Source organism: Acinonyx jubatus, chromosome B4 (assembly GCF_027475565.1).
Source record: "Acinonyx jubatus isolate Ajub_Pintada_27869175 chromosome B4, VMU_Ajub_asm_v1.0, whole genome shotgun sequence".
NCBI lineage: Eukaryota > Metazoa > Chordata > Mammalia > Carnivora > Felidae > Acinonyx > Acinonyx jubatus.
The window spans coordinates 81,556,349-81,583,669 of record NC_069387.1 but is presented as its reverse complement, the minus strand read 5'-3'; the positions used below and the strand labels follow the sequence as shown (position 1 = coordinate 81,583,669).

At 41.9% G+C, this 27,321-nt stretch overlaps 2 protein-coding genes across 4 annotated transcripts in view; one reads left to right on the top strand and one right to left on the bottom strand.

Annotated features, from left to right (window-relative positions):
* HSD17B6 (hydroxysteroid 17-beta dehydrogenase 6) overlaps window positions 1-27,321 on the bottom strand; it is a 47,977-nt gene continuing 20,656 nt past the window's right edge. Inside the window, exons 1-5 of one of the 3 annotated variants that reach the window (XM_015085143.3) lie at window positions 22,507-22,622; window positions 13,198-13,530; window positions 8,160-8,418; window positions 3,379-3,542; window positions 1-439 (exon numbers count right to left, since the gene is read on the bottom strand). In XM_015085143.3, the coding sequence (XP_014940629.1) occupies window positions 222-439; window positions 3,379-3,542; window positions 8,160-8,418; window positions 13,198-13,510 (954 nt within the window). In that variant the 5' untranslated portion in view covers window positions 13,511-13,530; window positions 22,507-22,622 and the 3' untranslated portion in view covers window positions 1-221. Of the gene's footprint in view, window positions 440-3,378; window positions 3,543-8,159; window positions 8,419-13,197; window positions 13,531-22,373; window positions 22,623-27,321 lie in introns of those variants that run through there. The other 2 variants (XM_015085142.3, XM_015085141.3) reach the window with 2 other exon arrangements.
* Window positions 24,847-27,321, top strand: part of PRIM1 (DNA primase subunit 1) — a 49,132-nt gene continuing 46,657 nt past the window's right edge. The window contains exon 1 of the mRNA XM_053226382.1: window positions 24,847-25,228. The gene's annotated coding sequence lies outside the window, so the exon portion shown is untranslated. The remainder of the gene's footprint in view (window positions 25,229-27,321) is intronic.

Sequence of the window (27,321 nt, the reverse complement as noted above, 5' to 3'; positions counted from 1 at the left end):
TTGTTTTCAGTCTACTCTGTTTAATAAGGTAAAGAAGAATGATGCATTTTGGAAATATCCTCATCAAAAAATGCTTAAAGTAACAAAAATTCATCACCTAAAGGAATAAGCTTTGGATATCTAGACTATAAACATGTTAGTTCCTAATAAGGATTACTGAGACACTAATGATCAATTTCAGACTGTCTTCTTCATTTCAAGAGCCATCAAACCAGTTTTCTTTAGACTGCCTGGGCTGGTTTGGGCCAAGATCTAGTCAATATGTAGTCTGCCAGTGACGTAGGTAAATAAGACAGAGGAATGAAGAAAAACTGAGAATCCCAGCCAGCTGAATATCGAGTACGGGGATGCACAGATATCAGAGCGTGTTCCATGCAGTCAGTGACCAGGTTCAGGTTTGTGCTACATCTCAACAGCCCTTGTTTGACGCCATTGTGATCTGTATCCAAAAAGAGAAATGGTGGTCAACAATCTTATTCTTTGGATTTTAATGTTAAGCTCCAGTTTTATACAGTCACAGAAGTCTAACTACATTTAATTTCTACAAGGATTAGGCTAATCAGACCTACGCTTCCCAGTGGCAGCCAATAGCCAAATGCAGCTGCTGAGCACTTAAAATATAGCTAGTATGACTAAAAACTGAATTTTTAAATTTTCATTTTCATTTTAAACCTCAATTCCATCACTGGAAAACATTTTAGCATTTTTGGAACAACATAGGTATGTGAATCTACTTTTGCAACTGGAAACATTTTAACAACTTATTGAGTTATAATTCATAAACCATAAAATTCAGCCATTTAAAGTGTACAAGTTGGGGTGTGTGGGTGGCTCAGTTGGGTAAGCGTCAGACTCTTGCTTTTGGCTCACAGTTCGTGAGTTCGATCCCCGCGTCGGATTCTGCGCTGTCAGCTTGAGATTCTCTGTCTCCCTCTCTCTCTGCCCCTCCCCTGCTCTCTCTCGCTCTTAAAATAAATAAGTAAACATTAAATAAATAAATAAAGTGTACAAGTCAATGACTTTTAGTATATTCAGAATTGTGCAACCACCCACCCAATCTAAGTTTAGAACATTCTCATCATCCCTAAAAGAAAACTTGTACCTATTAGCAGTCACTACCATTTTCTGCCAACCCAACCAGTCCTAGGCAACCACCAATCTACCTGTTGTCTCTGGGGATTGCTTTTTCTGGACAATTCATATAAATAGAATTATACATTGTGATCTTTTGGGACTGGCTTCTTTTCACTAAGCAAAACGTTTTCAAACTTCATCCATGCTGTAGCATGGATGAGTATTTCACTCCTTTTTATTGCCAAATAATATTCATTTTATATATATATATATATATATATATATATATATATATATGTGTGTGTGTGTGTGTGTGTATATATATATGTGTGTGTGTATATATATATATATACATGACTATATTCATTATATGACTTTATATTCATTATATGACCTTTTGTTTACCCATTCATTAGTTGGTAGACATTTAAGTTGTTTCCACTTTGGGGATATTATGAATAACGCTGCTGGCAACTATAAATTTTATTAATCTACAAATGAAGTGTTTCCTAGGAAAATTTAGCATCCAAATTGAGATATGCTATAAGTATAAAATACATATTGGGGCACCTGGGTGGCTCAGTTGGTTAAGTGTCCGACTCTTGGTTTTCGCTCAGGTCATGATCTCATGGTTTATGAGTTCAAGCCCCAAGTCAGGCTCTGGGCAGGCAGTGCCAAGCCTGTTTTGGATTCTGTCTCCCTCTCTCTCTGCCCTGCCCCATCTCTCTCTCTCTCTCTCTCTCTCTCTCTCTCTCTCTCTCTGTCTCTCTCTCTAAGTAAATAAACTTAAAAAAAAAAATACATACCAAGTTTCAAAGACTAATAAGAAAAAGAATATAAAATACCTTATTAACAACCTTTCATTGATGATAAATAAATGAATGCCAAAATCATAGTATCTTGGATAGGCAGGATTAAATAAACTGTGCTACTAAAATTAATTTCACCAGTTTCCTTTTTTTTTTAATGTGGGAACCAGAAAATTTAAGATTACACTTAAGATTACACAGAATCTGAACCAGGCTCCAGGCTCTGAGCTGTCAGCACAAAGCCCAACATGGGGCTCGAACTCAAGAACCACGAGACTGTGACCTAAGCCAAAGTCGGACGCTCAACCGACTAAACTACCCAGGCACCTCTCAACTCCTTTTAAATCATGAAATACATATATCCTTTTATATCCATATATACTTTACATAATGTCACTACAATAAATTCTGTTTTCCTCTTCATTTCTATTGTCAAACTATTATATACCTACAAGAGAAAAAAAGTCCCTAATACACAGTTGAAAACCTTAGGTGGGGAAAAGTTTACAACAGTAGCTGGCCCTCTGGCATGTTAGGAACTGTGGTGCCCTGGCCTGCTATGAGTTCTGAGAGGCTCAAGCACTGTTTTGTGCAGCTTTTTCTTGACCCAATTCTCTCCTGTGTTAATGGTCACCCTCTTAGGCCAGAAGACAGTGCTGTAGGTTGGGAGTCTTCTGTCTGCCTTCTTTTCTCTGGACTACAATATCACTCAAAGCCAGTGACAGGGCTGCTGCTGCCCACCCATCGCAGGATCCTTTCATGAAATGGAAAGGAGAGCTGCTGCCTTGGGCCTTGGCAAGCTGCTGACTTCTTTGAAGAAAAAGCATCACTTTCCCCAGAAGACCCCATATTGATGTGCATGACTTACTTCTACTAAGAAGACTGCCTTGCCTTTACCCCCAAACTGCCTCCTCTTCCAGTTCCTAAGGATGACATTCTTACAAGAAATTGAACCATCTCACTCCCATGATGCTCCTAAGGCCTGCACATGACTTCTAGTCTCTGGACACAGTCAATAGGGCCCTGCAAAGCTGGCTCTCACCCACTGCCCTCTACTCACACACACACACCCTCCTCCCACAGTAAGAATGGAGTTGTAGCTGGGCCCTTTGTTACCAAAATGACTGTATTTCAGTTGTGCAGACCTCCCACGCCAGCCTTGCCAAACTACAGAGGGGCACCCCTTTCTAGAGACCCAGAAGTTCCCTGTCTCTAACCATGTAATACCTCCCTAGTGCTCAGGTGGCCAGGCCTGTAGGTGACAAGGCAGCACAAGGCAGCTTGCCCCTAAGCTGTCAATATAACCTCTTCCTCATCACCAAGCCAACCATGAGAGCCCTGGGACCTTCTCAAATCCCTCTGGTCCCAGGAAGGCTTTGTTTCCTTAAACAGTTCTTAGTTCTCAGTTCTCAGAGCCTGCCAATCATTCCCCACCAACCCTCTTTCCCCTTTCTCATGCAAGGTTATCAATTATCCTATGAAAAGAAAAGCTCACGGGCATCAAAAAACTTCTGTCCATAGGCCTCCTTAATATGCGAGGGGACTTCTTCCCAGGCTTCCTTTATTCTCCCTAAGGACCACAGCAGATCTGTCATTCCAGTTCTGAAGTAGCCAGGTTCAACGATGCTGATTTTCACCCTAAAATGTTGAAGCTCACGCCTGAAAATAAAAACCCTCGAGTTAACTCTTGATTGAGAGACAGCACATTTCAATGCTCTCAGGGAGGAAACAAAACAAAACAAAACAAAACAAAACAAAATGGGTTATAAAAACATCTCTACTGAATATTTTAAAGGATAAAGAAATGGAAAGGAAAAAACCAAAATTTTAAATATCCCTAGGTCCAAAAATTGGGACATGATTATATAAACTGCCATAACCATTCAATTCTACAGCCCCTCTTTTCACAGAGCTATTAAGTACCTACCACATGTTAGACAGTCAAGCCATGCAGAATACAAGGAATAATAAAGAAAATTAGCATTTTTAGAGCAGCTACTGTGCTAAGTATTTTACATGCACAGTCTCAGAAAATTAAGGCTCAGTTGCTTGCCTCAAAAATCTCACAGTAAGGGAGCCCAACAAGTAAGCAAATAATTATAACACAACTCAAAAGAATTATAAAGCAGAGGTATTCCAGGGGCTACATGAGCAGAGAGCAGGAGGTACACAGATGTTCTGATGGAGTCAGGGAAGGCTTCAATGAGGAAGAATGTTTCAGGTGAGCCTTGAAGGATAAAGAGGAGATTTCCAAGTAAAGAAAGGGGAAGAGAGGAGTAGCAGGTAATAGGAACTGTACTCACAAAAGCATGGGCCTCTGAAAAATGACCATATGTTCTAAGACTCCAAGAGAACATTAACAGAATATGATATGGGCATTAAAATTGCAAGTCATTGGTCATTCCAGAATATTCATGTTAGTTCAACAAACAGTTCCAAAATATTGATCAGGGGCTGACTATGTAGCAGGCACTGTGCTAAGCACTGCCTTCACCAGAAGTAGGATGGCATTGTGCGCCACAGGAGAGGTATACTCTAGGTGTTCAGCAGACAGTGATAAGGGGTGTTCCCTAATCTAGAGGTTCAAGTAGCCTCGCTGGAGCAGATGAAGCCCAAGCTATGTCAAGGAGAAATCTTTGAAATAATGGTCCATAAGAATATAGAACACAAAGCATCATGACCCTCTAAAGCAGAGAGTGGTTCTCAAATTGTGCAGATAAATGGCAACATCAGCGTCTTGGGAGCCTGTTAGAAATGCAAATTACTGAGCTCCAGTCCAGATTTATTAGGTCAGAAAATCTGGGGGTGAATGTGTTTGAATAAGCCTGCCGGGTGGCTCTGAGGCATCCTAAAGGTTAAAAACCACTATTCTAATGGAAGAGCCTACCTTATCAAAGCAAAATCTAAAACCTTCCATGTGAGAAAGATTCTCCAGGTACCTGTGTGTGCTGGGAAAGAGGGAGGGCTATGCAAGCCACCCTAAAATTTCACTTCCCCTTGTAGCTTCCTCACTGTGATTCCCATCACACCACAACATCTACATTCCCTTTAAAACTCCAACTCATATGTGGACAAAACTTCCTTTCCCTGTTCAGCCTTAGCACAATTAAGGCATGCTGGAATTTTCTAAAGGAATTCATGATTTGAATATTGGATGGACAGGTCTTTGTTCTTGGTCTGGGAATGAGTCAAGGAGTTTGAGAAACCAGTTGAGAGTGGTGGTATATCAGCAGGCAGCAGCCCCATGGAGATAAACAAAATGTCAGTTAAACTGGAAGCCAGGCAAAGTGCTCATCACATGGTAACAACTCACGTAACTTCCTCAGTTATTTCCCTATTCCCTTCCTAGGCAGATAATACAATATGTATATTATAAGAGATATCTACCAGTCATGGCATGTGGTAGGCTACATAACAGCCCCCAAAAGTATCAGGTCCTAATCCCTGGAATCTATAAATGTTACCCTGTATGGCAAAGACTTTGTGGTTGAGATTAAGTTAAGGATCTTGAGATAGGGAGACTATGCTGGATAATCTGGGTGTGCACTAAGTGCAATCACAATTATCCTTATAAGACAGGCAGAGGCAGATTTGAAGGCCAACAGAGAAAGAGAAGGTAACATGACCATGGAGGCAGAGATTGGAGTGATGCAGTCACAAGCCAAGGAATGCAGAGAGCCAGCAGAAGTGCAAGAAGCAAGGAACAGATTCTCCCCTAGAGCCTTCAGAAGGAGGCTGGCCCTGTCAACAACTTGATTTTGGTCCAGTAATACTGATTTCAGATTTTGGCCTCCAGAACTGTGAGGGAATAAATATGTGTTGTTTTCAGACACTGTAAATTACAGCAGTCATGGGGTACCTAGCTGCTTCAGTCAATAGAGTGTGAGACTCTTGATCTTGGTGTTGTGAGTTTGAGCCCTATGTGGGGTGTGGAGAATACTTAAAAAAATAGAATTCTGGGGTGACTGGGTGGCTCAGTCGGTTAAGTGTCTGACTTTGGCTTGAGTCATGATCTTGTGGTCCGTGAGTTCGAGCCCCACATCAGACTCCGTGCTGATGGCTCAGAGCCTGGAGCCTGCTTCGGATTCCATGTCTCCCTCTCTCTCTGCCCCTCCCATGCTTGTGCTGTCTCTCTCTGTCTCAAAAATAAATAAACATTAAAAAAAAACCAGAATTCTAAACAAAATTCACAGCAGCCATAGAAATCTAATACATGGTGCCTAAAATATTCACAGCTGGGGTGCCTGGGTGGCTCAGTCAGTTGAGCATCTGACTTTGGCCTAGGTCATGATCTTACTGGTCCCAAGTTCAAAGCCTGGAGACTGCTTCAGATTCTGTGTCTCCCTCTCTCTCTTTCTGTTCCTCCCCCACTCACACTCTCTTTCTTTTAAAAATAAATAAACATTAAAAAAAAAAAATAGGGGCGCCTGGGTGGCTTAGTTAGTTAAGTGTCTGACTTCGGCTCAGGTCATGATCTCACAGTTAGTGAGTTTGAGTCCTGAATTGGGCTCTGTGCTGATGGCTCAGAGCCTAGAGCCTGCTTCGGATTCTGTGTCTCCCTCTCTCTCACACATGCTCATTTCCACGTGTGAAAATGTTCTAAAGTTAGCCCCGACAAAGGGGAATCTGAGCAGCAATATTTTTTTTAATTAATTTATTTTGAAAGATAGAGAGCAGGGGAAGGGCAGAGAGAGAGGGAGAGAGAGAATCCCAAGCAGGCTCTGCATTGTCAGTGCAGAGACCTATGTGGGGCTCAATCCCATGAGCTGTGAGATCATGACCCGAGCCAAGATCAAAAGCAGGATGCTTAACCGACCAAGCCACCCAGGCGCCCTGTGCAGCAATATTTTGTGCCACATGATTACACCATCATGTCCACAGCTGACTGGACCAGGGAGGGTACTTGATGAGAGGAAAGCCCACTTAGGACTGGAGAGTGGCTCTGCCTATTACTACCTATGTTATGACCACGGGAAATTATTAACCTCTGTGCCTCAGCTTCCTCATACATACAACAAGGATAAAAATAATACCTTCCTTGGGGCACCTGGGTGGCTCAGTTGGTTGAGCGTCCGACTTCGGCTCAGGTCATGATCTCATAGTTTGTGAGTTCGAGCCCCACGTCGGGCTCTCTGCTGACAGCTCAGAGCCTGGAGCCTGCTTCAGATTCTGTGTCTCCCTCTCTCTCTGCCCCTTCCCTGCTCATACTCTGTCTCTCTCTGTCTCTCAAAAATGAATAAACGTCAAAAAAAAATTTTAATAATAATAATAATAATAATACCTTCCTCATTGGATTTCAAAGAAGATAAATGACTTATTAGATATAAAGTACTTACAACAGTGCCTGACACATAATAAGTGCACGAAAATGTCATGTAATAGGTCACCTGGCACACACAGAAAATGAACACAGCTAACAGAGTCCTCTCTCTTAGGAACTAAAATGTACAGGGAATATAAAAAGGAACCAGCTGATAGAGAGGGACTAAGGCTGAAACAATGCATGAAAAAGAGACAGGAGGTAGAGGCAGGGCCATTAGGGGTCGTGGCAAACTGAAGTTCTAAGAGAAGAAGTTCTTAGATAAAGGAAAGATATACAGAGTAAAGCAGATGAGCACCCGGAGAAAAAGAGAGTCACCGTGGAGAAACAATGACAGTTTCACTTTGGGGGGGAAAGAAGACAGTTATCTTCTCTTCAGAAATGAAATTTTATTGAGGTGCCTGGGTGGCTCAGTCGGTTAAGCGTCCAACTTCAGCTCAGGTCATGATCTCACGGTTTGTGGGTTCAGGCCCCACATCGGGCTCTGTGTTGACAGCTTGGAGCCTGGAGCCTGCTTCAGATTCTGTGTCTCCCTCTCTCTCTGCCCCTCCCTGGATCACACTCTGTCTCTCTCTCTCTCTCAAAAATAAATAAACACAAAAAAAATTTTTTTTTAAGAAATGAAATTTTATTAAAGAAAAATCTCGAGAATTAAACTATGATGTGGTGGCAGGACACAAAGACCTAGGGTCAAAACACAGTTCTGCCAAGTGCTGGTTGCAGCAGGTGAACTTTAGGGAAGAGACTTGAATCTGAGCCTCAGTTTCCTAGATAAGCCAGATTAGTAATAGTATCTACAAATCAAGATTTTGGGAGTAATGAAATAAGATAATGTAGGTAAAAGCAATTATCACAATGCCTAAGACATATTTAAGGTGCTCAACAGTTGCTTTTGTTTTAACTTAAGAACATTATCTCAGGAAAAAGAAAAGAAAGAAAGAAAAAGAGAACATTACCTCAGAACATCCGAAAAGGCTTCTACACCATACTTGGAGCTACAGTAAACTCCTCCAAAGAAAGCAACTCTTCCCAGAATGCTGGAGACATTAACAATCCTCCCCTGTGCTTTCCTCACCAAGGGAAGCATGCTCAAGGTCACCTCCATCAAACCAATGAGGTTCACTTTGAGGACATCCACGTAGGTCTCTATCTTCAGCCACTCAGTGCAGCAAAGTGGGTGAAAAATGCCTGCGTTGTTGACCAGGCCCCAGAGTCCTAAAACGAAGTCAAAGCAGGAATTCAGTTTCAGACAAAATTGACAGAACTATTTACCTTGATCAATCTTCCTGCTGACAACAACAAAAAATGTTAAATAAAATATATTTTTTAATGTTCTGAAATACATCAGTTAACAAGAAAGTAAAATGGGTCAGGCCAAAAGCTAAGAAAAGGCAGGAATCCAGAAAGAGTAAATAGAATATCGATGCCCACTTTTGATTCGAGGGTATTTGCCAACCAGTGTAAATGTGAATTTCAGTATGGTCTCAAAAAACATACACAATAAGATATGAGGTCCAGGGCCCACCTAAGGTAGGAATCCTAATAAAAAACACTTTCTTCGTTAAACTGGGACTTTTAATGGTTATGCTATCAGTATCAGAGTGAGACAGAAAGTCTTTCCAGGGACTGAAAGTAAAACTGTCTTGGGGCACCTGGGTGGCTTAGTTGGTTGAGCACCCGACTCTTGGTTTTAGCTCAGGTCATGATCTCATGGTTTGGAAGTTCAAACCCCACATCAAGCTCCGTGCTGAAAGTGCAAAGCCTGCCTGGGATTCTCTCTCTCTCTCTCTCTCTCTCTCTCTCTCTCTCTCTCTCTCCCTCTCCCCCACTTGCTCTCTCTCTATCAAAATAAATAAATAAACTTTAAATTAAAAAACCTGTCTGTCTTGAACTTTGGTGTTGTGGAGAGGGGGGCAAGAATCAACACTGAAGAATCGTAACCACAAGCCACCCCTCATGAGATTTTGCAGCCAAATTCCCACTACCTGGGTAGTCCAAAACATCAAGCCAAGATTCAATTCAAGATGGTCATGGCTTCTGAGCGTGCCTGACACCTGATAGAAGGAAACATGGATCCTCTCTGGAGGAATCTTCATGTCAGACTACAGGGAATCACCAGAAAGCTACTAAGAAAAATTGCAGTTCACCGTCACAAATCAAAAATACACAAAGAAACAAAGCATTATATGCAAGAGCCAGCAAAATGAATAGACAGCAGAAAAAGACTCACAAAGACATTAGATACCAGAATTATAAGACATATAATATAAAATGTGTATGCTAAATATAAGGGGCACCTGGGGTGCTCAGTCAGTTAAGTGTGTGACTCTTGGTTTCAGCTCAGGTCATGATCTCATGGTTTATGAGACTGAGCCCCATGGTGGGCTCCTGACTCACAGCGTGGAGCTTGCTTGGGATTCTCTCTCCCTCTCTCTGCCCCTCCCCTGCTTGTACTCTCTCTCTCTCTCTCTCTCTCAAAATAAATAAATAAACTTTTAAAATAAATAAATATGTATATTAAATATAATTTTAAAATAAAAGAAAGATTAAAATGATTAATAAAGGTATTATAAAACTGATCAAGCAGATCTGGAAAAGAACCAAAAAGAACTTCCAGAAATAAAAATCTTAACAAACTGTAATTTGGTAGACAGATTTAATAGCAGATAGACATGGCAGAAAACAGAAAGTATAAGCTGGAATGTAGAAAAAGGAAACTATGCAGAATGCAGCACAAAGCAAAAAAAAAGAGATGGAAAATGTGAAAGAAAAGAGACATAAGAACACAGTAAGAACTTCTTTTTTTTTTTTTTTCCAGAGAGAGAGCAAGCCAGGAGAGGAGCCCCATGTGGGGCTGGATCCTATGTCTCTGGGATCGTGACCCAAGCAGAAATCAAGAGGCTCAACTGAGCCACCCAGGTGCCTCAAAGTAAGAAACTTCTAACATGTATCTGTCAGAAAAGAAAAAAGAGGGGAAATGGAACAAGGGCAATATCTGAAGTAATAGTGGCTGAGAATTTTCCAAAATTGTTGAAAGACACTAATCCATAGATTCAAGAAGCCAAACAAGTCCCAAGCAGTATAAATAAAGAAATTCACATCTATATAGCCAAAATAAAGCTTTAGTAAGATCAAAGAAAGAGGGATGCCTGACAGGCTCTGTCAGAAGAGCATGCAACTCTTTTTTTTTTTTTATGTTTATTTATTTTTGAGAGAGAGAGAGAGAGCACAAGTGGGAGACAAAGAGGGAGACACAGAATTCAAAGAAGGCTCCAGGCTCTGAGCTGTTGGCACAGAGCCTGATGAGGGACTTGAACCCACAAACTGTGAGATCATGACCTGAGCCAAAGTTGATGCTTAACTGACTGAGCCACCCACGTGCCCCCAGAGCATGCAATTCCTGATATCAGAGTCTTGAGTTTGAGCCCCAGGTTGGGTGTAGAGATTACTAAAAAAATAAATAAACTTAAAAAAAATTAAAATAAAATGTTTCCAATGTTTAAAAAAAAATCAAAGAAATAGAATATCCTTAAATAGTCAGAAATAAAAGACAAGATTATTTACAAAAGGTAACAATTAGGCTGACAACTGACAACAGCAACAACAGAAGCCAGAAGACAATGAAATGATATCTTCAATATGCTGAGAGAAAAGAACTGTAAACTTAGAAATGCTTATCTAGCAAAAATATCTTTCCGGAATAAGGGCAAAATAAAGACACTTTAAGAAATGTGAAAAAAGAAGGGTGCATGGTTGGCTCAGTCTGTAGAGCATGCAACTCTTGATCTCAGAGTTGTGAGTTCAAGTCCTGCCTTGGGTATAGAGATTACCTAAAATAAATAAATAAATAAATAAATAAATAAATAAATAAATAAAATAGAAATGTAAAAAAAGGAAGAAAATAAAAACAGGGACACCTGGCTAGCTCAGTGGGTTAAGCATCCAACTTTGGCTCAGATCATAATCTCACAATTCGTAAGAATGAGCCCCACGTGTGCTGACAGCGTAGAGCCTGCTTGGGATTCTGTCTCCCTCTCTCTCTGCCCCTCCCAACTCATGCTTTCTCTCTCTCTCTCTCTCTCAAAAAAAATAAATAAACTTAAAAAAAAAAACAGATTTTATCCACAACACTTTCTAAATTCTAAAGAATATATTCAGTCTGGAGGGAAGTAGTTTTATTTTATTTTTTTTAAGATTATATTTTTAAGTAATATCTCTATCCAGTGTGGGGCTTGAACTCAAAACCCCCAGATCAAGAGTCACTCACTCCACTGACTGAGCCAGCCAGGGGCCCCTAGAGGAAAGTAATTTTATATGGAAGATTCTAAAAAGAATGATGAGCAAACAAAATGGTAAACAGGAAATAAATCTAAACAAACATTATATATTGTAGGGCCAAAAAAAAAAAAAAAAAGAAATAAAACATATAACAGCAATGCCATCATGTGGGGGAGCGGGGCAGGGGATGGAGTTCAAGTGTTCTGAGAGCCTTGGATTCATCAGAAGAAGGCAAAGATGTTAATTTTACACTTGAATGATTAAATATGCAGTTAAAATTCCTAGAGAAACCACTAACGAAACAGAATATATTACTTTTGGGGCACCTGGGTGGCTCAGTCAGTTAAGCGTCTGACTTCGGCTCAGGTCATGATCTCGCGGTTCATGGGTTCGAGCCCCAAGTCGGCTCTGTGCTGACAGTTCGGAGTCTGGAGCCTGCTTTGGATTCTGTGTCCCCCTCTCTCTCCACCCCACCCCTGCTTGTGCTCTCTCTTTCAAAAATGAATAAACATTAAAAAAAATTTAAGAGACAGAATATATTACTTTCAACTTAGTAATGGAAAAGGTGGAATAAAAATTCAATCAATTCAAAAGTGGGAAAAGAAGCAAGAAAAAAATGGGACATATAAAAAGCATAAAAAGAATGTCATAGAAATAAATCCAAACATATGAACAATTAAGTAAGTGTAGATGAGTGAAATGTCCTAGGTAAAAAAAAAAAAAAAAAAAACAAAAAAAAAAAAAAAACTGCATTATTTTTTTACATGTAGCTATATGCTATTTACAAGAGATTCATTTAGAACATGGGGATATTAAAATGTTGAAAGTATAAGGAAGGAAAAAGGCTCTGAGGGAACAAGTGTGTGTAACTGCAGGAATAGTGACATAGTGCACAGAGAGAAAGACTGAAACAAACAAAACAAAACAACAACAACAACAACAACAACCAGATTTGGTGAGGAAAAGATAAGGTAAAGAGTCTTCCTTTAGGTTTGGTGAGTTTGAGGCACCAGCAGAAATTCCAGATGAGCAGTCCAGCAAGTAGTTTGAAATTCAGGTGTAAGGAACAAGTGATGATTTTAATATCAAGGGCACCAAAGTAACAAATAAAACTATGAGTAAATGAGATCTATTCAACATTTGTTGAGTCCTTAACAGGTACCTGGGAATATGTCAGAAACTGGAAATACAATAATGGGTAAGAGGGGCCCTCAAGGAGCTCACACTCTAGCAAAGTGTGAAACAATACCAATAACCATACAACAGAAATAAAGTGCTGTGCAAAGCGCAGAGGCTGTAACTATGTATAATTCCTAGCTCTGCCTGGAGTATACCCTCAAACAGGAAATAATATATTGAAATCAATTTCCAAGTCAATTTTCACATGTAAGGCTGACTGAAGGAATGATTATATTTTAAATGGTAGCCAAGGGGAGAAGACTCAATTTCTTAAGAATACCTTGAAAATTCTTCAAACACAAAGAATTGTGGTTTTAAATATTCCATTGGCAAGGTGAGATAACAGCTTCAAATCTACTGGGCTCATTTTTCAAGGTAAACGTTGTTAAGGAAATGAAACACCACATAAGATCACAACTGTCCTTCAAATGGAAAAGTCAGCCTTTTAAACCCTGCTTTTGAGATCTTATACAGAGAGAGAAAACTTTTAACATCTTGATGCCTAAGTAAATGAAAGAAGAAAATACTTCTCTATACCTCTGTCTCCCACACGCTCCTTCACCCACTCGGTGGCCGCAGAGATGCTCTCTGTCTTGGTGACATCCAGGATCACCGTCTCTAGCCTGTCTGATGTCTGGTCTCTCAGCTGCTCTGCCCCCTTCTCCGTCAGACACGCGGCCAGCACCCTCAAGCCTCGCAGGTCCAGCTGCCTGGCCAGCAGGTTCCCGAAGCCCGAGTCACAGCCCGTGATGAAGACGTACTTGTCTCGGAGGTCACTCACCACCTGCCTCTCTCTATACCAGCGCAGGAGGTAGTACAGGCCCACGAGGGCCGCCAGGTACAGCCACATGGTGAGGGGATCTCCTTCCCCTTCAAAAGAAAGAGAAGAGCTTTTATTTTATTCTGTCCTTTTTCCTTTAACCAGTTATCTATTGAGTATATGCTTTGTGCTAGGCATTGCCCCAGGTGCTAGGGACTCATCTTCAGTAACACTCAAGGAACCACAGTCTAGAGAGGGAACTGGAGGGAACCAAACAAGTGCAATGCATTGCAGGGGGTGCCATACCAATATACACATAGTCTAATGAGGCTGCAAACCACTGCCCACAAAGTTAGAAATGGCTCCAGAGATGCAGTGATGTTGTAACTACTGCCTATAAGATAGCTAAGCATTCAAAAAGTAGACCCAGATGAAAGAACATTCTAGGCAGCAACAGTGTGTACATAAATGAAGTGGTGAGCAGCATAACTTCCTAATACCTATAGCAGTTCAGCACCATGCAGTACAGAACATACAGAGATAGTGAAGGCTCAGACTATGGGGTTCCTTGTGGGTCACACTAAGGAATCTGGACGTTGTCTTATAGGTATCCAGAGTGTGCTATTATTGGAAGGTATTAAATAGAGGAGTAAGATTAGCAGATTTAGTTTTATAGAGATCTGTCTCACAATGGGAGTGGAAGGTATATTTAAATGGACTGTGATGAAGTTAAAGAGATCAGTTAAGAGACCCAACTGTGCAGCCAAAGCAGCTTGTAAATAAAGACCAATCAGATGCATTGTTGAAATGATTATGCCTACATTTCTTCATGTAGTTCTAGAGAAACAGCCACCATTTTGGAACAATTTAGTGTTGGGTGAACTAACACATGTTTCATAAAGACATAAAACACCATCAAAGATGGGTGAGTCCATTAGGACATCATAAGGCCTGCACCCCAATGCCTGCATAAGGTTGGGTCGACGTAATTCAGACTCCTTGGCTTGGCATTCAGGCCTTCCCGGTGCTCTGGCCCTTGACCTACTCCTTAGCCTTCTTTTTTACCACATCTCTCTTATACCTTACTCTTTACTCATAACAAGCAGCTTTCAGTACCCCACACAGTACAGGCCTGTCACACCACAGTACACAATTCTCTCAACAATTGCTTCTTTCCCAGACATCATCCACTTGGCAAATAACACTCATCTGTTAGTACTCAGCTGAATTAACATTTTCATTCAGCAGACATCAAGTTAACATTTCCTATGAGTCAGACACAATGTTAGGCACTGATACACAACAATAGACACAACAAGGTTCTATTATTCATTGAATTCACTGTCCAAGTGTGAAGGCCAACAAGAAAACAAAGCAACGGAATAGAAGTAAGGACAGGATGCTGTTGGAGCACTCTGGGGAGATCTGAGAAGGTTTCTAGAGAGAGTAAAATAGAAGTTGAGATCTAAAGGATAATACAATAATAATAGCTAACAACAATAATAGCATAACACTTGCTGTGTAACAGGTCCTGTTCTAGGCATTTCACATACATTAACTCTGTTCTCCCAACAGCACTGTAAGGCAGGCCCTGTCATATCCCTGTGTTAGGTTCAAATGCCAAAACAGAATTAGACATGCAAGTGATTCCCTGGGGAAAATACCATTAGAGGATAAAGGGGAAAGCATAGGAGTAGGTGATAATGCAGGTCTGATGCCTCCAAAAGAAGAGAGAGAAGGAAGGAGGAGTTGAGAGTAAGCTCCTTAAACTGCAGGACAGCAGCCAAGCCAATTGGGGATCTTTGAGTAAATACTGACCAGGAGAATCCCACACTGGCCAGTACTGGCTGGGCTCTAGTACTGCCACCATACTCAGTCAACTGGTTGGCAGTGCCCAGAAGTGTGCCTCAGTATACACACCATATCAGATCTAAAGGCAACAGCTGGAGGCTGTGAGCAACGGCACTCCTCAAAGCAGATTCTCTTGAAAAGACATTTGAGGAACACACCTCCATGACTGCCACATTATTTTATAGATGAGCACTGAGAGATTAGGTATAGCTCTGGGCAAGTGGGGGAAGAGTGGTCCAGTCAGAAGACTTTCCTGATCCCTCTTAACCTGACCACTGGCCTAACAAATTAGACCACGCCCTCCCTGGCATCCCACGGCAGCCTGCACTCGAGTGTGTATCCTAATGTCCGCTAACTTGTTACACTGCTTCTCCCCAGTTGTAAACTATAAAGCCTTTGAGAGCCCGGTCTGTGTGTTCATCCGCATCCGGCACAGTGAATGGTACATAACTAGTGCTATGTTGTTAGATAAATGCTGTTAGATAAATAAATTAAATGAAAATATGCGGGGCGGGGGAAACAAAGGAGAAGAAAATAACCAGAATAATGAGTCAGAGAAGTAGGAGAAAGAAAGCCAAAGGAAGCCAAGGGAATAGGGGCTTAATGCAGATCAACTCTGCCACGTGGAGGTCCACTGAATATAGCAGGTTACCGGTGATCTAAATAAGGCTCTTAGGGAGTTAACAGTAAAGAAGTCAGACTGCAGTGGGCTGATGGATGGACTGGAAGGCAGGAAGCGGAGCCAAAGAGAGATTCTTTTCAAAAGAGTCTGAGGAAAGAAGGCAGTAGCTACCAGGGGATTGAAGGGTTGTGATACTGTGATTTATAATAAGAAATATATATATGGGTGCTAAGCATCCGACTTCAGCTCAGGTCGTAATCTCGCCGTTCATGAGTTTGAGCCCGTGTTGGGCTCTGCGCTGACAGGTCAGAGCCTGGAGCCTGCTTCCAACTCTGTGTCTCCCTTGCTTTCTGCCCCTCCCCGCCTTGTGCTCTTTCTGTCTCTCTCTCAAAATAAGTAAGCATTAAAGGGGCGCCTGGGTGGCTCAGTCGGTTGAGCCTCTGCCTTTGGCTCAGGTCATGATCTCACAGTTTGTGGGTTTGAGCCCGTCGTCGGGATCTGTGCTGACAGCCTGGAGCCTGTTTCAGATTCTGTGTCTCCCTCGCTCTCTGCTCCTCCCCTGCTCGTGCTCTGTTTCTCTCTCTCAAAAATAAATAAATAAACATTAAAAAAATAAATAAGCATTAAAAATTTTTTTAAATGGGATAGGTATTGAGGAGAGCACCTGTTGGAATGAGAACTGGATGTTATATGGAAACCAATTTGACAATAAATTTCATATTTAAAAAAAATTTTTTTTAAATGCCCATACCAAAAAAAAAAATTTTTTTTTAAATGGGAATGCAAGCTGGTGCAGCCACTCTGGAAAACAGTATGCAGGTTCCTCAAAAAGCTAAAAATAGAACTACCCTAGACCCAGCAATTGCACTACTAGGCATTTATCCGCGAGATACAGCTGTCCTGTTTTGAAAGGGCACATGCACCCCAATGTTTATAGTAGCACTATCAACAATAGCCAAAGTACGGAAAGAGCCCAAATGTCCATTGATGGATGAATGGATAAGGAAGATGTGGTATATACATACAATGGAGTATTACTCGGCAATCAAAAAGAATGAAATCTTGCCATTTGCAATTAAGTGGATGGAACTGAAGGGTATTATGCTAAGTGAAATTAGCCAGTCAGAGAAAGACAAAAATCATATGACTTCACTCATATGAGGACTTTAAGAGACAAAACAGATGAACATAAGGGAAGGGAAACAAAAATAATATAAAAACAGGGAGGGGGACAAAACAGAAGAGACTCATAAATATGGAGAACAAACAGAGGGTTACTGGAAGGTTTGTGGGAGGGGGGATGGGCTAAATGGGCAAGGGGCATTAAGGAATCTACTCCTGAAATCATTGTTGCACTATATGCTAACTAATTTGGATGTAAATTAAAAAAAAATAAAATTAAGTTAAAAAGAATTAAATAAATAAATAAATAAATAAATAAGATTCTATAATTGTAAAAAAAATTTTTAAAAAAGAAATATATATATATATATACAGCCTTTGTCCATTTCTGGCACAGTGTTCCTAAAACACTTGGAATTTCCTAAGTGATGTCTTGTTATGTTAATGAGGTTACTTTGGGATCACACCTAAGGATGAGGGAACCAACAATGTGGAGGGTTAGACCGAGTTCCACCCACACCTCCCCCTCTGGGAAGGGGAGAGGGGCTGGAGATTGAGTTCAACCACCAATGGTCGATGATTTAAATCAGTCATGCCTATGTAATGAAGCTTCTATTAAAAAATAGAATAAGGTTCAGAGAACTTCTCATGGACGTTAGGGGAGAGCCACATGCTGGGAGAGGGCATGAAAACTGCATCCTTTCCCCATTACTTGCCCTATGCATCTCTTCCGTCTAGCTGTTCCCGAGTAATATCCTTTTTTTTTTTAATTTTTTTTTAACGTTTATTTATTTTTGAGACAGAGAGAGACAGAGCATGAACGGGGGAGGGTCAGAGAGAGGGAGACACAGAATCTGAAACAGGCTCCAGGCTCCGAGCTGTCAGCACAGAGCCCGACGTGGGGCTCGAACTCACGGACCACGAGATCATGACCTGAGCTGAAGTCGGCCGCTTAACCGACTGAGCCACCCAGGCGCCCCAGTAATATCCTTTTATAATAAACCAGTAACCTAGTACGTAAGATATTGTTGTGAGTTGTTTTTTTTTTTTCCAGTAGAGTAAACATACAACATTATATTCATTTCAGGTGTACAATATAGTGATTTGACAATTCTCTACGTTGCTCAGTGCTCATCACTATTAAGTGTGATTTTTAAAAATTTTTTTAATGTTTGTTTATTTCTGAAGGAGACAGAGTGAGAGTGGGGGAGGGGCAGAGAGAGAGGGAGACACAGAACCCGAAGCAGGCTCCAGGCTCTGAGCTGTCAGTGTAGAACCCAGTGGCAGGGCTTTCATTCACGGACTTCAAGATCATGACCACTGACTGAGCCACTGAGGCACCCCAGTGTGCTCTTAATGCCCTTCACCTACTTCACTCATCCCCCCCCCCACCCATCTCCCCTCTGGTAACCAGCAGTTTGTTCTTACAGTTAAGTGTTTCTGTGAGTTCTATGAGGTGCTCTAGCAAATTAATACAACCCAGAAAGGGGGCCATTGGAACTTCGAATGTGTAGCCAGTCAGTTGGAAGCACTGGTGATAATCTGGGCTGGCAACTGGCACCTGAAGTGGGGGTTGGGTAGCAGTCTTGCAGGACTGAATTTTTTTTTTTTTTTTTTTTTTAAGATTAGTTTTTGGGGCACCTGGGTGGCTCAGTCGGTTGAGCATCCGACTTTGGCTCAGGTCATGATCTCACAGTTTGTGAGTTCGAGCCCCACGTCGGGCTCTGTGCTGACAGCTCAGAGCCTGGAGCCTGCTACAGATGCTGTGTCTCCCTCTCTCTGCCCCATCCCTGCTCATGCTTTTTCTCTATCTCTCAAAAATGAATAAACGTTAAAAAAAAATTTTTTTTAAAGATTAGTTTTCTATTCTTTTTTTTTTTTTAATGCTTATTTTTTTTTTTTGAGAGAGAGAGAGAGCAAGGGAGGGGCAGAGAGAAAGGGACAGAGGATCTGAAGTGGGCTGTGCACTGACAACAGAGAGCCCACAGTGCAGGGCTGTCCAACCCACGAACCATGAAATCATGACCTGAGCCGAAGTTAGACGCTTAACCACTTAACCGGCTGAGCCACACAGGTGTCCCCAGGACTGAACTTTTAACCTGTGGAATCTGTGGAATCTGATACTATCTCCTGGTAGAGAGTGTCAGAACGGAGTTGAATTGGAGGACATCCAGCTGGTGTCACAGAGAATTGCTTGTGGGCAGGGAGAAACCTTCCCCCACTCCCCCCCCAACACATTTGTAATTGGGTCCAGAACCACCAAGGGTGTAAGGGAGTAAACCTGAAGGAGCTAGTGAGGGAGAGAAGATAGTTGACAGAGATATTTAATGCTCCCTCCCTCTTCCCACGTCTTTTCCCCCTCTCCTGCCACCTCCCCATTCTCTCTCCCACCCCAAGCTTTCAGTCTTTCTCCAATCGGAGAGCCTTATGTTCTGTAGTCAACTGCTTCTGTTCTGCCCAACCGGCATTCTCTGGTGCACTGTAGTAACAGGGCTTCCTCCTGCCTGTTAGTTGACTAAAAGAGTAATTTTCTGATGCTAATCAAAGATGAAAACCCATTTCCCCAATTAGAGGGAAGTTTAGGCTGCACAGCCTCCCTGGGTATTACTATTCAACCATGGCATACTTAGCAGCAAGAAGACTGCACTGGGAGAAGAGATTGGCCAGACCAGACAGAATCTCCAAACATGGGCCAAACCAGAACACCAATCAAATATCTAAAATATCTAAAGATGCCTTGACTACTTCAAATATGGAACCCAAAGTAGCCTGCTTGTTTCTACAACCATTCATCTACAAAAGCTGTGCGATCATTTATGTTTCCGCCTTTGACCCAGGAGATGTATATGTTTTTACTGCTCTTTCTTATCAATGCTAGACGTTTTCAAGTGACTTCCTGTTACGGTAATAAGAACTTAGCTTTCTGACAATGTTGTCAGTCTCTTTCCTTCTCATCCACATGCTGCTGCCTGGTTAATTTTCTTTTGAAGTTTTGAAGTTGAACTCAGAAATACCTTTATAATCACAATGCATAAATTAATATCTACTATTTACTTCAGGCCTGACCACCTCCCCCACCCCCCACCAACTTCATCTTCATTGTTTGAAGATGCTCCCCCACGAAGATCCTGAAAGTTGAAACAGCTCTGACTACAGCCCCCTCATCTTTAGGGCTTTTCCCCTCCTTCCCTCACTCCTCCCTGTCTCTTTCCTCCCACTGTGCCCTCTCTTTCTTCAGTCTATTATTACAGTCCTCTTATGGCTTCATTTACCACCTTACACAATCTAGGTCGCACGGCCAGCCACTTGAGGGGTGTTTTCCTGGCACCCCCAAAGCCTTTACCATCCACATTCCCTAGTGCCAAGCAGAACTAGAGAAAGGCCAGAAAACAAACTGGTTATTTCTACAACAAATCAATGATACCCCATCTTGGTTGGACTTTCATTTATACAAGATAAATCCTCTATCTGCCTCTATCTGACCCCTGTCCTATGTTTTCCCAATAACACCTGTTCCAAGTCTTTCCCAACCTTCTCAATTTCCCAACCTCATGATCGTCGGGCTCTCCTTCCACAGATGAGCTCACATCTTGCCTCCTTGCCAAAATCCAGATCAGCTCACCTTCATCCTCCTCACTTCCAAACCAATGGCCTGCACAATCTAATTCATACCCACATTTTGCCTCACGTTTCAGGGTATGCAACGTCCACTGCGGACATCTCTGTTCTAAATGTCTCTATACTGTCTGTCTTCTGGGCTGCTTCTTTGGTCTTTCCTCCTCCATGCTACCCTCCCACCTCCTAAATAACCATCCTCTTACCCCATATGGTCAAAATATTCAAAGAGCATAAGTATGGGGTCTCTATTGTCTCATGGCTCATGCATTCCCCAAACCCTTGTACTCCATCATCCATTCCCATCACTCCCTGGAAACTCAGAGCTCACCAAGGACCTAGCAGCCAATTCCCAAGGCCTTTTATCTTTCTTCTTTCTCAGATATCACTGCAATAGTTAGCACTTTCTTTTTTCTAGTGATTTTATCTGATTCTCAGATTCCAACTGGGTCTTGGGTAAAGGAAGTGATTGCTTTCAGATCATGCCATGCGTTTGTTGGGGCCTGTCCATGACTCCCATCACCCACAGGGAAAGTCAAAACTCCTCAGCTTGGCACATAGTAATAATAGTGAACAGTCATTTAGAACTTAACTTGTGCCAGGCACTGTTCAAAGCAACACACACACATACAGATCCTCACATAAAAACCTCATGAGGTCTGTACAATCATTGTGCCCATTTTTCAGATGTGGAAACTGAGGCACGGATTTAGGCAAAAATTAAGTCAATTGTCCGAAGCCAAACAGACAATGAGTAGTAGAGACAGGATCAAATCACTACACCCTACTATCTCTCCCCTGAACACTTTCCATGGACTGGCTCTGGCCTACTTTTCACACCTAAGCTCCCTCCTCTCACAGTCAGAAGCCATCACCTGCTCCATCTTGACTACCCAATTCTGGGAACACGTTCCATCCTCAACTTCCAAGATACTCCGCTTGCCTGGTTCTCCTGCTTCCATCACGGCATCCCTTTCCTTCCTCCCCCTCGGCTCCTCCTCTCCTTCCTTACACCCTAAATGCAAAGATTCCCCAATGTTCTGTCCCAGAATCCTTCCCTGCCTGCTCCTCACTCCCTCCTTGGCAATCTCATTCCCTCTTAAGGCTTCAACTCTCCCCTCCACACAGCTATCCAGATCTATAAGCCTGACCTGACCATTTTCTGAGGCTCTGTCCTGCATTTCTAATTTCCTTAAATACCCTCCAGCCAGACGTTTAGCCAGATACTCAATATATCCAAGGCAGAACTCATCATCTTCTCTCCTAAAAATGCTTCTCCTCTAGAATTCTCAATTTCTATCTGTATTACATTTTAGTCTCAAGGCTCTGACAGTTCCTCTTCCTTGCCAAATGCATCCCTTGAGGAGATGAGGCTGTCAAGGAGCATCTGTCCCCTCCTCTTCATTCCTATGGCCACATCCATTGTTCAAGCCTTCAACACTCAGTGCCTCTTGCTTGGCCTATCATAGAAGCCTTCTCACTACCCCCACTGCGTCAGTCCCTTCCCCTCTCATCCGCACAGTGCTCTCTGGTTAAGTTTCCCAAAGCACAGCTCTGCTGATCTTACTGCCTGAAAAGCACTGAACCTACTAAAAATCATCTAAATCTACGTAAAACCTTTTTTGGGTGTACAAGGCCCACTCACACTGCCTATGTTCCATCCAAACCAAAAAGCTTGTTGTTCTCCATTTTTTTGTGCTCTGCTCTTCCCACTCCTTTTCCATAAATGCCCTTGTTGCTCACCTCTGCATGTCAAATAGTATCTTGTCCTGCAAGATTCAGCAGTTCACACTTCCTCCATACAAAGCTTTCTCAACCAGCAGATAGATCGTCAACCAGCAGATAGATCTGCTCTCCCATAACAATCTATTCATACCTCTCCCATGTAACTCAGCTCTCCACCTGGACTGGTATGCCTGGCGCGGTTCTGTGAATGATTCATCTTTATAACGGACACAGCACCTACACCAAGGCTTCAGTCCAGGATGTAACTGAACTGAATAAACAATTATCCACTTCTGGAAGACCTTATTTGTTTTTAACAAAACCAAAAAGCAATGCCACTGCACCCAACTGATTGACTACGATTATATGTCACTGTTGTATTCCCTGCATAATTTGTCTTTTTCTTGAAAGTAGTAATTATAATACAATACACAGTACATGTCCCTGCAGGCCTTTTCCTTCTCCGTAGATACTTTTTTTAATTTTAAAATGTTTTTTCTATTTATCTTTGAGAAAGAGAGAGTGGGGGAGGGGCTGAGAGAGAGAGGGAGACACAGAATCTGAATGAAGCAGGCTCCATGCTCTGAGCGGTCAGCACAGAGCCCAACGTGGGGCTGGAACTCATGAACCTCGAGATCATGACCTGAGCGGAAGTCAGATGCTTAACCAACTGAGCCACCCAGATGCCCCACTCTGTAGATATTTAGAAAGTATCTAATTCCACAAACACACATAGAAGCAAGTGTAAGCCAAGACAGCACTACTCAACCTGACCATTCTGCCTAGCACCTGGCTGCAAAGCCTTACCCAGTCTTCGGCTCCTCCATCTTCCTCACGTTTCACACTCAGTCACTTTCCAAACCCTACAGATTTCTCTTTTTTTTGGCAATTTTATACCTTTATTTGACCATCAGTGACTAGTTCTCATACACATTAACTATAGATTTTTGAAAGTGGTGACAGGTACACAGGTAACCAACATATAGAGCTTGTTTGGTGAATCTTCATCCTCATTATGTTTTCTGGACAACCACGCATAGATATGGTATGGAACATTCTGTAAGGGTTAAATTGTGGTGTAGGGCTAACCTGTAGCCTTGGGAAATAACAGCTTTGTTTTGACACTGTAGGTTAAGAGATAACAGCCTTGTCCTATCAATCAAGGGAACAAAAGTTCAAGGGAAATCAACTGGATTGGTGTTTGATTGGATCAGGGCAAGGGCATGTTGAGAACTTTGAGAAGGTGGGCCAGAGGCAGGGTCAAGGAGGTCAACTGGCTGCGGCTTAACCGCAGAAGGTCTGAACTGTTTCCACCCCCATCTGGGGACTATTTCTTTGTTCTGTTCCCAGGTGACGATAAGATGATGTGGTCGGCTCTAAAAACTCTGTACCCTGGCTGTTCGAGGCCGCACTCTGGTCAAGAGTGTCGGTCCCGATCGGGTTGGCCTTGCCTCTCATTGCAATAAACTTTGTTGTGACTGTCACTGGTGCCCGAAGCATTCTGTTTCAGGAGTCGTGTGGATGCAACAATTCCTTATTCCTTTAGCCCACATTCCTTAGTCCTTTAGCCCAGAGAGCTTTGTTAAGCCTGGTTGTCAACATGCACATCTGGAGCTCCTATCTCCTCATGGCAAATTTCCAGATCTCTTTGAGTGCCTGAGGGGCACACTTCGTGCAATCCATTCCGTGGATGCACTTGTGAATGTGAATGGTGTGTTCTCTGGTCACTGCCTCCTTGATGACAGAACAACCCTCCTTCTCACCACCCTTCTTTGTGGGAGCTATTCTGCTGGACCTTGGTTGGAAAGGAAACCAAATCTTACAGATTCTTTAATACTCACTCCTCTGCCCTTTCTTACACTCTACCTGGGATTTTACTTTCACTCTTCTCATCTGGCCTAAAGCCTCCTCTTAAATTTTTTTTTAATCTTTATTTATTTTTGAGAGAGACAGAGCATGAGTGGGGGAGGGGCAGAGAGAGAGGGAGGCACACAATCCAAAGCAGGCTCCAGGCTCCAAGCTGTCAGCACAGAGCCTGACGCGGGGCTCGAATCCACGAACTGTGAGATCATGACCTGCGCTGAAGTCGGACGCTTAACCGACTGAGCCACCCAGGCACCCCTAAAGCCTCCTCTTAATTTGTCTCCTACTTTCCAGTTCATTCTACACACCACTGCTGGGTTAACTTTTCTCAGGCCCAGTCTTAGCCATGTCATTCCCCTTCAGCATTCCCCAGGGGCCCACCAGAGAAAGTATAATCCCTTCACCAGATGATTTTAGGCCCTGCATCTATAATCCAACTCACAAAGGCCAGTTTGCAGTTGTTAAATAGAAAATCACAAGCCCAAAATGGAGTCACTTACATTAATGCCCCAAATCAGTAAACCAAGACTTAATACATCACCTGCAGTTTCAACTCCCCCCACTCCTGCCGGAATGTAATCTTTAACCAGCCAAACTGGATTTCTTGGAAGTAATCCTCTGATAGACGCATTCCTCCTCAGAAGGGCAACCTTGCCTAGACAATACTTTCCTTTTTATAATACATTTCTCTTCACGCAATGCCCTCTCTCTGCCTTGTAAAACCTTTCCTTTACTGAAGCTCAGTGAAGCTCCCCTCTGCTTGCTAGATGGGATGCTGGTTATTTAAGGGCAGAAAACTTAGGACAAAATCTGAATGTAAAAGAAAAGAAAACGTCGTAGATCTTTTTTTTTTTTAATTGTGTAAAAAAGGAAGTGAGAAGGAAAACTGGTAAAAGCAAGATAAAAGGGGCCAGCCAGATGTCCAAGGCCTGATACGCCCCTTACTTGTTTTTGGCTTCTGTAATCTTGCTTTCTTCCGGCATCCACCAACTGCCCTCACAGCACAACTTGTAAGTGGCCCCTCCCTTTTTTTCTTTTTTTTTTTTTTTTCCTCTTGAGCCCCTGCAATCCCACCCACAAACAGGCTGACGCCAAGGCTCAGGGCTCAGCCTTTGGAGGCGACTCTGCTAGGCTGGCACCTGTGTGAAATAAAGTCTTTCCTGATTCCCCAAGTGCATGTCGCTTGTCTCTTCCTGGGCATCGAGTATTTGCTATAACAGAAGTTGTAAAAGGTTTGTGGAAAAGGAATCATTGACAAGGAAGTTTTAACGTGTGGTCAAGCTAGCTAAGATTAAAAGAATTTGTTTAAGACTGAGTTTTAATGTCAAGAGTATACTGGTGCAAAATTAGGATTTTGGTTTTCCTCTGTTAAAAGGATGGTTTTCTTAGATTATTGGTCTGTCCTTAATAAAACACTGTAAAAAAGGTTTATCTTTACCTTTAATGTAATTTGCCTAGAGAAACAAAGGTTCTATGTTTTATCTTTATCAGATCTTTCATTACTCAGAAGAAAAAAAACTGAGTTTTTTTAATGTTAAAAGAGTCAAGGCTTTTTACAACTATTTAACTTTCTGCATTTGTCCACAAAGTCCTAATGTCACTTTGGTTAAATGGATAACTGAGTATTGTTTCACAATGACCTATGATCCTATTTGACCAAGCGTTTTAAAGTCTCTCTGATATCTTTTGACAAACTTTCCAAAATCAAATTCTAAAGAAGTCTTTTGACCGCAAACATTTAAGTTTTCCTAAAGGTCCCTAGAACATTTTAAAAGATTTGTTCTCCTCATAAAAGAGAAATATGAAACCAATTAGGTTTATTTGGTATGTTAGACTTCACGGGAAGTGTTGTAAAATAAGTGATGCTAAACCTTCCTTGATTATATTTATGTAGATACATGTTATGTAAATAAGTGTTCTACAAATTGTATGAAACCTAGAAATTTGATATGTCCTAGAATATGCTATCACTTGTAATTCTAGTTATTATCTTGAAGTGTTGTGTAACAGAAATAACCAAATTTCATTGTCAGTCACATTGTAATGAACTCTAATCAGACCTTTAACCATGACCTTTTTAAGACATTTACACACAGTTACTGTTTTACTCAGTTGTTTTTACAAACGCTTCCTGCAAATGTGTTTTACCTTCAGAGAAGTTCATGAAAAGGAATCTAACAAGTACTCCAGAATATAGATTTCTGATAACTTTTAGATCATACAACTGAACTGGGTAAGAATTTCCAAAACTAGCGGAAAAACTGTATTCAAACAGAATAGTAATTAATAACACAGGACTAAATGAACTGAGAAAGAGGATTATAATTTTTATGACTCTTGTTTAAAACGGGGGCACCTGGGTGGCCAGTCAGATGAGCATCCTACTTTGGCTCAGGTCATGATCTTATAGTTCACCAGTTCAAGCCCTGCATCTGGCTCTGTGCTGACAGCTCAGAACCTGAAGCCTGTTTTAGATTCTGTGTCTCCCTCTCTCTCTGCCCCTTTCCTGCTCTTATTTTCTCTCTCTCTCAAAAATAGATTAAATAAAATAAAATAAAGTAAAATGAAATAAAGTGAAATGAAATGAAATGAAATGAAAATACAATAAAAAAAACATCACTGGTTCACTAAAATTTTGGTTTTTAAGGGGCGCCTGGTCACCTGGATGGGTCTGTCAGTTAAGCATCCGACTTCAGCTCAAGTCATGATCTCATGATTCATGGGTTTGAGCCCTGCATCGGGCTCTGTGCTGACAGCTCAGGGCCTGGAGCCTGCTTTGGATTCTGTGTCTCCTTCTCTCTCTGCGTGCCCTCCCCCCCCCCCCACTCTCTCTCTCTCCCAAAAATAAATAAACATTAAAAAAAAATTTTTTTTAAGGGGCACCTGGGTGGCTTAGTCAGTTGAGCGTCCAACTCTTGATTTCAGCTCAGGTCATGACCTCAAGTTGTGACTTTGAGCCCTCCATCAGACTCTGCACTGGCAACATGGAGCTAGCTTGGGATTCTCTCTCTCTCTCTCTGCCCCTCCCCTGCTCGTCCTCCTCTCTCTCTCTCTCTCTCAAAATAAATAAATAAACATTTAAAAATTTGTTTTAAATTCTGCG